The sequence below is a fragment of the Lepidochelys kempii genome, chromosome 4 (genome assembly GCF_965140285.1).
Source record: "Lepidochelys kempii isolate rLepKem1 chromosome 4, rLepKem1.hap1, whole genome shotgun sequence".
NCBI lineage: Eukaryota > Metazoa > Chordata > Testudines > Cheloniidae > Lepidochelys > Lepidochelys kempii.
Window position 1 is genome coordinate 97,648,847 of NC_136383.1, and position 14,024 is coordinate 97,662,870.

Below are 14,024 nucleotides of genomic sequence, written 5' to 3' on the forward strand. Positions count from 1 at the left end.
AGTTCCATAGATATAGTGTTAAATAAGAACATAGGAACTGACCTACTGATCTGTCAGGCCCAGTCTCCCTGATCCTTGATGACAGCTGGTACCTGATGATTCAGGGAAAGGTGCAAGAAACTTCAGAGCAGTCAATTACGGAGTAATTTGCCCATACAGAATAAGGGAAGAGTATAGGTGGTTAGTGGTTTCCTTAATTTAATTTTAGTCTGTTAATTGATATAGGCTAACGCAAGCACATATGTCAACTGGCTGTAGTTAGCCTCTTTGTCTAGTGTCTCAAAGACACCAAAGATCGAATGGACATGGAAAGTAGACTATCCTGTCATCCCTCGAGGTGGTTCACATAGGCATTGACAAGGTAGTGAAGATACTTGCATGGTTGCTGCCTATGCTATATCTGTATTGTGAAAAAGAGGAATGTAGTCCCTCAGTTTGTCATTTCAAAATCTCTGATGAAAGAAACTCAAGTGGCTAACAGGATAGTCCCATTTAAAAAGGTGGTGTGCAAAAGATGGAGGTTTGAAGAGTATGGTCCTCTTGGAATGCCTAAGAGTTTCGTTTGTGGTGATGAGATATTACAATGAAGAACAACTATAAATGTTTGATAGAGATAGAGGAGATGTTTTTGTAAAAACAGAAGTCAACATTATGAGTTTTTAAAAAAAATATGTAAAGCAGCTGAAATAAGTCAGTCAGTTTTAAATGTGCTAATCCAAGCATAAAATGTTTGTATTACAGATTGTACAAAAATGAGGCACTAAACCACCAAATAGAAATTGTACTTTAAAAGATTTTAACACTATTCAATTTATACTAAACAATGATCACCAGCGTACACTGAAAGATAAATTAATGAATCAAACATTACAGATTTCATCAAAGTTTTACTGCTCAGCAATTTCTTTTAAAACAATAAATAGTTAATTGAGCATTAACATTTACATTTGTATTTAAACATTACAAATGTACAAAGACTTTGGGTATCAGACACTTTGAACTTACTTTCACAAACTCTCAATGAGCCCACATCTTCAAATTTTCCATTACAAAGAAACAATCATGTATTATACTGTTTGAAAACATAAGAAACAAGGCACAGAAAAGCAAATGCCCCCCCCCTCAAAACAAACAAACAAACAAACAAACAAACAAAAAAATCCCTCACAAAACTTTCAGAGAACATTTGGAATGTTTGCACAGTTCTGTGTAATGAACTATAACAATCGAATCAAAAAGGCAAATTATAAAGTATCTCAAAGGAAGTTCACTATAATATTAAATAATGTAACTAATTGGGTCTGATCATGTGAGGTACTATTACTCTTATGCAAAATGTTGAATATCCTCAACTGAGGGCACTTAACATCTTGTAGGCTCGACACCTTTATTTGTTGAAGTAACGTTATAGGAAAAACAGCACAAGTGTTTCATTTCACCTTATAAAACTGTACTCTTCAAATTAGTGCAAATCCCCAATTTAAATGCAGTTTAAAACAATTATCATAGATCTTTTTTAACCTTCATGTAATGGAATGCTTAGGAGTTTCCAAAGCACTCATATTAACTTCTGCTGGGTCACTTTTAATCACACTGCAGATCTCTCTCTCACTTAATTTATTTTAAAAGGAAAAACTCACGAAGAGTAGTTTCAATCAAGTATAAATAATATGAGATGGAATTAAGTAAAGAAATATACTGCATGTTACCTAAAACCTTTAAATATCCAGAGTATACTGGATGCTGCATAACTCCTGCAGAGAGTATTAAGTAGCAGATTTCTCTTAGCATAATAAAAAGAAAATATTTAAAATAAGGCTTTGGTTAAATAAAAAGGTTGCTAAACCTCAGTTATGGTGAAAAAAGTGCAATATAGTCACCAAATATATACCTTCATCTCCAAGACAAGAAATATGCCTGCCATTTACAATTGGTTTGTCTGTCTGCACTGAAAAATAATATCCTACATAGCTGCAGCAAAACACCTTCAGTATAGGCAAATTAAATATCTAGGGCCTGATCCTCCAACATCTTATGCCCACTGAAATCAGTGGGACTACTTCTGTGAATAAAGTCACTCTCACGCCATGTTTGCAGGATCAGGGTCCCTAATCTGTAACATTCAATTATTTTATAATAGACTCACTCAGTCTCAGCATTTTCTAAGAAGAAAGTATCTGTTGGCAATCAACTGGCCGCAGTACAATAGCTTACAAATACAATTCTTGTATGTATATGGTAACAAAGTAATTTTTTTAAAAAGTGCTTAGGATTGGTCCATTCAAAATTGTTTAGCTGTATATTATCTTAAGACCAAACACTTAGTTCTGAGGAAAATACACAGTACCTCTGTTTACTGGTAATGTATTAATTCACTTGAGAAAAAAGTAGTGAGTCTATGGAGGAGACTAGTATCTTCATATACAAAATAATTAGAGTTTTACAGTCACAACACATGCTCCAGCTCTTCCTAGGCACAATGGTGCAACCTATAACAAAAAAACAAAAAATGACTGACATGTGGTATGTTTCTAAAATAAATATAATCAACTTTATTAAAAAAGACAGACTTTCAGAACTGATAATGTACCACAGTAATTAAGGTTGTAATGTCATATTTTTAGGTGCTTTGTATTGTAATCTGACTTTAAAAATTAACAAAATGGGTTGAAGATTGGCATAAAAATGCTCAGAGAAACAGCAATATTTTCTTCTGCAGGACCAAATTCTGCTCTCTAAAGTCAATGGCAAACCTCATAAACAGTATTCTTCATATTAAAATAATATTTATTTGAATATTTAAAAAATCAAGTATTATTATATTATATTTTAAAATGGGATTATCATCTAACACTGTACTTCTAGGTATAATAGTACTTGGTACTGGGCCTTCATTTCATTGCTATGCAACAATCCTAATCCTGTGGATGACATTGAACAGTATGCAGCATTGCTCATAGATTTGGTAGAACCAAGAAATGTTTTTGCACACTGCAAATGGCTTGTGTTGTACAAGTCTTTTAATGCAGCTTTAACACAGCTCCTGATCACCTGAAAAAAAGCAGCACTTGGAGGTTTGTGCATGAAGGAGAAAGTAGGGCAGCCTTGTAGTCTATTCACTAGATGCTCATATACCATGATGATGATCATGGTATGAGTATAGTATCTAGATAAAATAGATGCCAAGATGAGCAAATCAGGCAAATCAGATCAGCCTTGATAAGAGGGACCTGATAATAGGCAGTGAGAGAACTAAATGGGGCCCTACAAATTTTTTTTTAAAAAATCTTATTTTGTTTTAAAAAGAAAACTAGAGGACAAGTTCTTGTACTTATTTTCATCTATTTTTTAAAAAAAATCTTTGTTTCATCATACTGCACTATCCATGCTGAATAATCACAATCGTCTTGACACTGGCCAAGATTTTCAAATATAGGCAAATGGGAGCTGATGGGTGCTCAGCACTTTTGAGAATCAGATCTTTGATTTAGGCACCTAACTTTAAGCTTCTATTTTTGAAAATCTTTGTCTTTGTCTCGGTCCTTCTGCTATATCTACTGTTTTGTAATCTCCTCATTGCGGGTAAGCTCCTTGGGGCATGTACTTTATCTTTTTTCTTCACTGGGAGGCACCAAGCACACTTTTGGCATCACTAAAATAAATAATACCATATAATTTAATTAGAAACTGTACCTGTGTCCACTCATTGGTCTGGGGATCATAAGACTCCACTGTATTAAGATAGGTTTGCCCATCATATCCTCCAACAGCATACAACTTGTCACCAAGAAGACACACTCCCACTGCATCTCTGCTAATGCTCATGGAGGCCACTGCAGTCCACACATCTGTTTTTGGATCATATCTGAAAGATAATTTTTGTAAAAGTCTAATATTGTTGCGTAAAATTCCATTCAAAATACTGAAATTGACTCTCAAGGTACTAGACTATCTAGTGGAATCAGTAAAGGAGTATTCTCTCTTCGGGTGTGAAATTAAAAGGATTTCTTACTTGTTTAAACCTTTCCCTTAAAAGCAGCATTTGGTTAATCATTTCACTGAGGCTGTGCAGTCAGTATCAGGTACATTCAGTAGATGCACACCTCCTGCATGGCCAAACATACTGTACAGGTCCCATAATTTCAGTTGAAATATTTTAAGTTGTAGCACATCCAGAGGTGTAGTGACAAGGTTAAATGAATTTATTTACTAGATGGGAAATTACATGTAAAGTTGATTATTTCTGAAAGCATGAACAAAAATTCAAGTTATTAATAAAAAAAGCCTCACTTTGTCACATACAGAAACAGAAAAAGATACGTAGCACTGCTAACAATACTGTACGTAACTTAATTTAGCAGTATATATGAATGATATGTTAAAGAGATAACTTTACCAGTTCACCTTTCCACAATCCTGCAAGCTGGACCACGTAACTTGGAGTAGCTTGTGTGACCGGGGCCCAAGAAATCTCTGGACTATGTTTATCTTTTTTCGCTTTTACATAATAGATAATTTTTTTTAAAACAATTTTTTCCTCTTTTATGACCAAACATGCTCTGCTCCAGAATCAAGTTCTGTTGCCAGACTCTGTAAGAGTTTAGTGCTCTCTTCATCTTACAGACAGACAAATGTTAAATCCCAAATTACATACAGAATAATGCAGTGTTGCTAAGGAGATTCATTGGACAAATAAATTAATCATTGCTTTTTGCAAAAACTATATAGAAAAAACGTTGACTCGGTGTACATGGAAAAACTCTTCTACAGCAATTTACCAGAACTTTTCTTGCATAAACTGGTGTCATTAGGATCACAAAAACAATAATAGACAAGTGGTACACTGAAAACACCTCAGTTAAATTTGAGCCTAGAGTACATCAGTAGTCTAACAGACAGGTCAGGAATTAAAATTGGAGAGTCCAAACTCATCTTTTAAAAACTTGTTTTTGACTCAATCTACAAATGTCTCCTTTTCAGATTAGCCAGCATAGTTACAAGAAAAAACAATGCCAAGAAAACAAATTTCTAGAGGGAATCACATCAATAAAATGCCTTTAAGGCACAGGATTATCAAAAGAAAATATATCCCTCGCTAAGAAGGTATCCAACACCCCTGAAAGTGAGTTTGGGGGGATGAAACATTGGTGTTAATTTCTTTGCATGAGATGCAAAGATATAATGACTTTTGAGTGTCTTTCTGGCACCTTTTTCTTTCGTGCAGTAGGTGTCTGTTGGAAGCACACATCTTATTCATGTAGAGTCATAGTGTGGAAGTGTTGCCTGAAACTTATGCAGCAGACAAAGTGCATTATGTACTGAAAGACAGTGAATTATGAACTTTACATAGTGTTTGTCAATTTGATTTGTATAATTGATTTATAACAATGTGATGCTCTTGAAAACCTACCACAGTATCAGTGTACTGTAGCAAACAAGCATTCACAAATTTCACAGTGAATTTTATGAAGTTAATTTTTAGATTACTATATTTGCAGTAAATTTATTTTATGCTGGTTTTGTAGACATTTCAACACCTCCATCCCACTGATTTAGAAGGAGAGAGCAAATCAGAAATAAACAAAACACATGTACTGTAGCAATTCTACTCCAACTTGCAAATTAAAATTTGGCGTAACAAAGATCATTTAGTAATCCATTTTAACGTATTTCATAAATTTTTCTAGATGCTATTTATGAATATCATGTTATTCATAATCCTGTTTCAGAACTGAAATGTCAACCTCATCAGGTGACATTTGGGCAAAAATTGATGCACATCTTTCCCATGACCTTTCTTCAAGCATTAGAACTCCCCATCCACTTCTAGAATCTAATTTGTGGTGCAATGGGGCTGCATATCTGCAAGCCTTTCTGCAAGGCTTGGTACTTCAACTTCCACATTTAATTTTTGGGTGCACAGCTTTAGTGCACTAAAAACTTGAAAGCAACATTTCTGGGGCTTAACTGGAAAGGTTTCTGAACTGGAACCTCAAACACAAGAAATTTGTGAATAAAGAAGTGGGCTCAAGAGTCACAGAAAAGGTTGTGGGAAGTCACAGGAAAGGAGAGACTGGTAGCCTCTTGGGAGCAGGACAGTTTGAAGGGATCAAGTCCAGGGGAAGAAGATAGCTCTCATCCTGAAATTCCTTTCTTTTCTGAAATGCTAGTGCTAAACACAAAAAGAAAAGGAGGACTTGTGGCACCTTAGAGACTAACCAATTTATTAGAGCATAAGCTTTCGTGAGCTACAGCTCACTTCTTCAGATGCATATCGTGGAAACTGCAGCAGGCTTTATATATACACAGAGAATATGAAACAATACCTATTCCCACCCCACTGTCCTGCTGGTAATAGCTTATCTAAAGTGATTTCCAGCACAAATCCAGGTTTTCTCACCCTCCACCCCCCCACACAAATTCACTCTCCTGCTGGTGATAGCCCATCCAAAGTGATAACTCTTTACACAATGTGCATGACAATTAAGCTGGGCTATTTCCTGCATAAATCCAGGTTCTCACATCCCCCCCACCCCCATACACACACAAACTCACTCTCCTGCTGGTAATAGCTCATCCAAACTGACCACTCTTCAAGTTAAAATCCAAGTTAAACCAGAACATCTGGGGGGGGGGGTAGGAAAAAACAAGAGGAAACAGGCTACCTTGCATAATGACTTAGCCACTCCAAGTCTCTATTTAAGCCTAAATTAATAGTATCCAATTTGCAAATTGAAAATAGCCCAGCTTAATTGTCATGCACATTGTGTAAAGAGTTATCACTTTGGATGGGCTATCACCAGCAGGAGAGTGAATTTGTGTGGGGGGGTGGAGGGTGAGAAAACCTGGATTTGTGCTGGAAATCACTTTAGATAAGCTATTACCAGCAGGACAGTGGGGTGGGAATAGGTATTGTTTCATATTCTCTGTGTATATATAAAGCCTGCTGCAGTTTCCACGATATGCATCTGAAGAAGTGAGCTGTAGCTCACGAAAGCTTATGCTCTAATAAATTGGTTAGTCTCTAAGGTGCCACAAGTCCTCCTTTTCTTTTTGCGAATACAGACTAACACGGCTGTTACTCTGAAACCAGTGCTAAACACAGTTCAGGGTGGAGATTAAAAAAAAAAATCCTACAGGATTTAGCACAAGTTCCACTGATTTTCACTGAGGCTTGTGTTTCTTAGGTGATTTTGAAAATCTGCCTCCCTAATAAAAAGGGAGTGTGTTGTATCAGGAAAAAGTTCAGCTGGCTCAGTATGCTCATAACAGGATATTTCAGAGATCTGGAAACCTGGACACCAGTGTAGAGAAAATATGTGACTGTGCAGTATAAAGTTTTGCTATAATTGTTACTTGTTTGATGAGACCTGTATAATTCACATCTCGTTTTGCCTTTTGTGAGTAATGCAGTCATCCCAGACTTGTTCCAATAACCATTTTCTATCAGTCCATTTCATCTTTGGGATGATTGCATTACTCGTGAATGGTGGACATACCTGATTTTTCCATAAGGTCAAGGGGAACCATGAAAGAGGTGACATTAAAGGATTGGACAGAAATTGAATAGTAAGTCATTTAAAAGTTACCTTATAAATGGAGAAAGTTCTATCTCTTGTGAAAGGCCAGTTTGTGTGAAACACTAGTGTTTGTAAGCATCTTGATTAAAAGTTTTTCTTAAAATGAATTCTGAATCCTTCAATGAGATTGTTAGAAAACAAAATAATTTTTCTGGATAAAGTGCAATAAGATGGTATTTTTACTCTGTTGGATATGAACCATATTATAAATAGCGTTTTGATTACATGGTATGTGTTTACATATTTACTAGTATTAAAATTATATGACCATTTTAACAGGTTCTCATTGCAGCTCTTTGTGAAAAATCATGCCACACTCTTTCACCAGCACTATCCTCATCTAGGTATTACCTTTCCACACAGTCTGACAGTCTGGATGTCAAGTTTGATGCTGGAGCATCATGCCCACCAATAGCATACAGGAACCCATTCCAAGTAGTTACTCCCACACCTCCTCTTCTCTTTGACATTTGAGCACAGAGAGTCCATTTATTAGTATGAGGATCAAAACATTCCACAGATTTGAGACAAGAACTTCCATCCCGACCACCAACTGCATAAAGCCTGTAAAGAAAAGAAACCAACTGAACTCATAAAATAAATATTACAGTAATAGTATTTCCTCATTGATAGGATACATTTTTATACATGGTTATTGAGGAAAATAAAATTAGCTAGAATGAATTTGAAGGGGTGAAGAAAAACATAACAGAGAATTAGATAATGATCTGGGCATTGGGAAGATAGCTTTTTTTCAAATAAAAATCTTTGAAATAATGATTATTAGATATTTTTAATAATATTCAATTTATCTGACCCACTTTTCACTGTTTAATCTTCATGATTGTATTTTGCCTTTTGTCCTGCATGTTATAAAAATATCTTAGGATCATAACAACATTTATTTTTTCAAACCTTTATAGAAAAAAACAATTTCAACTAGTCCTAACCTAAAAAAAAGTTTACCTTTGTTCCAAATAGCAGAATAATGATTTCAGTAAGAATTGCATAACAATGTTTTTTTCAAACTTTTCAAATGCAAAGGATGTAAGCTTCATGTGACAGATGATTGTGGCTGAGGACTCTCTCAAATTCATTAAGAACAAAAGTTCAGAGGAATGTCTTGAAATTTCAGTGGAAGGTTCTACAACTAGAACTCAGATGGAAGTTAAGGTTTTGTTTTAATCTTTTTCTTTCAGTCATTATAAACATCTAATAACGATAATCAAGCATTTAAAATACTGTCAACACATGTGATGTCCTTAACGAAGCACTTATGATCCATCCTATTGACATAGGTGCTCTTGAATTTTTTACCCTAAACAAAGTTGGGTGAATAGCTGATTTTTTTGTTTGCTGGCAGTTCTGGGGGTAGGGTCAGGGAATCAAAAATTTTTTAGTTTGACCTGAACTGAATGCAAAAATTGCGATACATTTTGGTGAATCAAAACAATAACCGTTTCATGTTGAAGTCCCAAAAAATATTTTTTGGGCCAAAACTACTGAATGAATTCATGTCACATTCACAAATAGTTCACTGAATAGTCTACTGAAACTGTGTTTTTCAATGAATAAACTATTAGTCCAAACATTTCACCCAGTTCTATACCTAAATGACTTAGGAGCCCAAGCCCCATTTTCAATAGTAATTTAAGTCTTGGTTTCAAAAGTGTTTAAGCCCTGGTCTACACTAGGACTTTAGGTCGAATTTAGCAGCGTTAAATCGATGTAAACCTGCACCCGTCCACACGATGAAGCCCTTTTTTTCGACTTAAAGGGCTCTTAAAATCGATTTCCTTACTCCACCCCTGACAAGTGGATTAGCACTTAAATCGGCCTTGCCGGGTCGAATTTGGGGTACTGTGGACACAATTCGACGGTATTGGCCTCCAGGAGCTATCCCAGAGTGCTCTATTGTGACCGCTGTGGACAGCACTCTTAACTCAGATGCACTGGCGAGGTAGACAGGAAGAGAACCGCGAACTTTTGAATCTCATTTCCGGAGACTGCGGGAACTGTGGGATAGCTACCCACAGTGCAACACTCCGGAAGTCGACGCTTGCCTCGGTACTGTGGAAGCACTCCGCCAAGTTAATGCACTTAGAGCATTTTCTGTGGGGACACACACACTCGAATATATAAAACCGATTTCTAAAAAACCGACTTCTATAAATTCAACCTAATTTCATAGTGTAGACATAACTTAAGAGTCTAAGTAACTTATGTGCTTTTGAAAAATTTTACCCATATGCAATAAATGTCATGGATTTAAAAAAAATTAAATACATCTTCTTCATGAAATCAGCAGTAGTTCAATCATATATACTGCAACACTAAAGGGACCAGTTAGATCATTTAGCAACTATTTAATACATTTTAGTTTTCCTCAGCACTGGTAGCATGCTATCACAATAGGCTATTGCTCCAAAACAAAGCTCCCAAATACAATTTAAAAATTACATTATTCACCATGGAGGAAGCCCCCATTTCCTGTCTTTAGTGCAGCTCCCCCAGTATAGCAGGGTAGCATCCACTCCGGGCTGAGATAAAATTGTCTAGCCCTTCCCTTAGCAGTGGCATGCTCTCTGAAGCTCTCTGCATTTCAGTCTGATTATAAGAGAAAGAAAGAAAAAGAAAATGAAGTTGCTACCCTGGTTTAAGAGGGAAGGAAGGACAAAGAATAAAGCTGATGGAGCTGCACTTGAAAAGGGAAAGAAAATGTAACTCCTCCACAGTGAGTAACCCCAACTTCCATGTCCCCTCTATTTTAATATAAACACAACTGGGTATATTATTCAGTATCAGTATAGATTTGCAGAGGGTGAACCTGCATAACATAATTTTGGTGAAGAGCCAGAATCAGTACTGCTCCAAAAAAATTAAACTAGAAAAGGGCATCTCATAATAAAATCCGAACATCCAGCATTATCTCCAGGAAACTACATACCAAAAATTGTACAGTATTTAAACTTTTGCCTAAATCCCAAGCTAGCTATTCCCCCTTGTAGAATGGGCATACTGAAGAAAGAAAGTGCTTTGTATTTAGGTTTAATATGCCTGTTTAAAACATGGTATAGTGAAATTCAAAATGACAGGGCCATATCAAAGCCTTGTTTTACCAGTTTAAAAAAAAACTTCTGCCTCCAAATTTTAGCTCTTGATAATGTCCTCACATCCACTAGATGGTGTAGTTTGTCCTTTTCTAATACACAAAAGTTTTTGGCTCACTCTAGTAACAGCTTTTCAAACTGATGAACAATTAAGGCACTACTTTAAGAATGGAAGGAGAAATCCAGTATTAGATGCACTACATGACAGGTGAACACGAAGAAAAACTCAGAAAATAATAATGATGATCAGATATTGGCAACTTTCATAATATCCATGAGCAATTCACAAACAGAATTGTGGGTATGCTACATACCCAATGCTCTTATGTTGAAGGATACAACTCCAACACTCCAGGAAGTATTCTAATGAAGAAGTCAACACATCAGTAAAAAAAGCTAGTAAATTTAATCTGTGATATTGCTCAATTCAAAAGGCATCCTGAAGTGCCATTATTCAAAATGGTTTCATTTGGTGCAGAGAATGATACAGTTTGAACAATCAAATCAGCAGGTACTATAAATAGTAACTATTATATTGTCAGCATTTGCAAAAAATTACCATGCACATCTTTTCCTATACTAAACATGGAAATAACATATCTCAGATACCATTGTGAAGTAACATTTGACAAATAACAGTTTTTCAGTAGGAACCAATATACTTTCATGTTTCAAATTAATATCACTTTTCAAAGCATTGTAGATCAAATAGTCCTCACTAGTCTCATTGTTTTAATTTCCTCTTAAGAATGAATACACTATAAAATAGTAGCCTACTATGCAAGTCATGTCCCAATGAAAAATGGAGATGATTGTTCAAAGAACTTGATGAGCAAGTAACTGGAGAACATAATGAAAATGTTCTGAGAAATAGTGTAAAATAAACATTCCAAATACTGGAATTTTAACCTGTGTCTTTATTTAAATAAATTACAAAACATCTGTAGGATAACAAACTTTAAACAGTCAGTAATGTGGATTAATGAAGAATAAATCTTGACAGAGAAACTTGAGGTATATGTAATATTTTGGGGGTTTTAGTAAACCATTTGACATAATATCCAATTAATTTTTACCCTCAGAATGAAATCAAACTGCCACAAATATGAAGAGTCACAGAGACTAAAAAGTTGCCTAAAGGATCATAGCTACAGTAAGTGGTAAAATACTGAGATAGGAATAGGTACCTAGGCCCTGATTCAGCAATTTACTTAAGCATGTGTTTAACTTTTGAACACGTGAGTACCTCTATTGACATCAACGGAATTATTGATATGCTTATGTTAGGCATGTGTTTAATTACCTTGCTGAATCAGATGTAAACTTATCTGCAATATGATACTGCAAAGAAAAAAGGTCAATGGAATTTTGGGCTGCTAATGCAGAAGCATCACATTAGGATTTGGAGCAAGGAGCTACTCTCTCTTTATACAGGTATGCATCTGAAATATCACATTCAGGTACGGGAATCTCATTACTAGAAAGACAGACAAATTGGAGAGAGTTCAGATATATATAAATAAATAAAATAAATAAATAAATAAAAATACTGTGGGGATTGATTTGTAAGGAAAATTTAAAGAGTAAATGTGCAGCTTGGTTAAGGGCCTCTCTATACTGGGGATTACACGTATTGATGCAGCACCAGTATAATTACCTGGGTACAAATATCCCCAGTACAGACACGGCTCAAGAGACGATTAAGGAGTATTATGATAACAATCTACAACTATTTGAAGGATGTGAACACCAAGGAGGGAAGCACCATTTTTTAAGTGCAGCACACAGATTGTAACTAGGAGTAACTGGATAAAATTAATATAGAAAAAAAATTAAGTTGTATATCAAGAAAAGCTTCCGGATAGTGATAATTATCAAACTGTCGAAAAGTCCTCCACATGAAGTGGTGGAAGAAATGCTTACTATAACTGTGGTTCTTCAAGATGTGATGCAGACATGTATTCCATTTAGGTATTTGCGCATCCAGCGCACTGGAGCTCGAGAAATTTGCCTAGCAGTACCCACAGAGGGGTGGCATTCGCACTTCATGGCCATAGCCCCTTCCCTGGCTACATGAGACAACGCTACCCTGACCCTCCCCCTGAAAACAATATTCCGATACAGAGGGGACAGAAGGTGGGTCATGAAATGCATGTCTGCACCACAGCTCAAAGAACCACAGTTACAGCACAGTTATAATAAGTAATTGTTGTTTCTTCTTCTTCAAGTAGATGCAGCCAAGTGACTCATAAGCAGTAGCCATGGTAACAAGATTCTTAGAAGGCTCCTTCATCTCCATCCTCCTGTCCAAGAGCTGATTCCTCTGTGGGACCCTAACTCAGTCTTAGTGGCCTTAATGGGACCTCCATTCAAGCCCCTGGCATCTTGGCCCTTTCCACTGTTGTGCCAGAAAACTGCATTCCTCATAGTGATAACATCTGCAAGGAGTGTGAGAGTTGAAGGCTCTGATGGCAGAGCTTCCTTATACACAATTCTGCAAAAACTAAATGACTTTATGACTGCATCCAAAATGTTTGTCTGCAGTGGTTTCTCACTTTCGTTTGAAGTAGGCAACATATTTAGCTGTGTTCTTTCCCAAGCTGCATTCATCTCTGGAGGAGCAGTGTTTCCATATTTTAGATGTCAGGCAATGTCTAGCCTTTTATCTGGACAGTACTAAATCATTTTGTGCTTCACCTTGTTTGTGTCGTATGTGGATCTCATGAAGGGTCAAGTGGTCTCTTTGCAGACAATCTCCAAATGGATAACATCCTGCATCAAGACTAAATATGAAATAGTTTTGGTTACACAGCATTGAAGAAGACTTATCTTCCCTGAATCAGGGGAAGACATGCCAATATGGCTGCCATCTGCACTTTGAATGAACTAAATGCAAGCCCCAATGATGGAAAGTGCAAGTACTCCAAAATGTCCTGGATAGAGACCAGCGTTGTTTGGATTCCACAGGCTAATGCCTACACTGAAAATCACTTCCATTTCACTGAACAGGCCATCCTGGTGGAAGGTTTTCTACTCTTAAGGAGGACTTGTTGGCCAGCCACCAAACACTGCTTTTCCTCCTTATTCAGCCATGCAACAGCCACACCATGAGATGCAGGGAGCTGAGCACAGGATTCAAGGTGCAGCCTTGGCTCTGAGTGAGTAAGACGGGATGGGGACGAAGCAGTATGGGGGGGGGGGGGGGCTGAACTGACAATACGAGAAGGTTGGAGATCCAGCACTGTCTCAGCCACATTGGTGCAATGAGAATGATCTTGGCTCAATCTGCCTTGAGCTTTATGATGTGAGCGATGATCGAGATCAAGGGAAAGGC

The 14,024-nt window shown here is 36.6% G+C and overlaps 1 protein-coding gene across 5 annotated transcripts in view; it reads right to left on the reverse strand.

The window, feature by feature from the left end:
* Positions 1–714: 714 nt before the first annotated feature.
* KLHL5 (kelch like family member 5) overlaps positions 715–14,024 on the reverse strand; it is a 98,436-nt gene continuing 85,126 nt past the window's right edge. For all 5 annotated transcript variants that reach the window (XM_073342275.2, XM_073342276.1, XM_073342272.2 and 2 more), the window contains 3 exons: positions 7,932–8,144; positions 3,694–3,865; positions 715–2,489 (listed from right to left, as the gene is read on the reverse strand). In XM_073342275.2, coding sequence (XP_073198376.1) covers positions 2,433–2,489; positions 3,694–3,865; positions 7,932–8,144 — 442 coding nt within the window. In that variant the 3' untranslated portion in view covers positions 715–2,432. The remainder of the gene's footprint in view (positions 2,490–3,693; positions 3,866–7,931; positions 8,145–14,024) is intronic.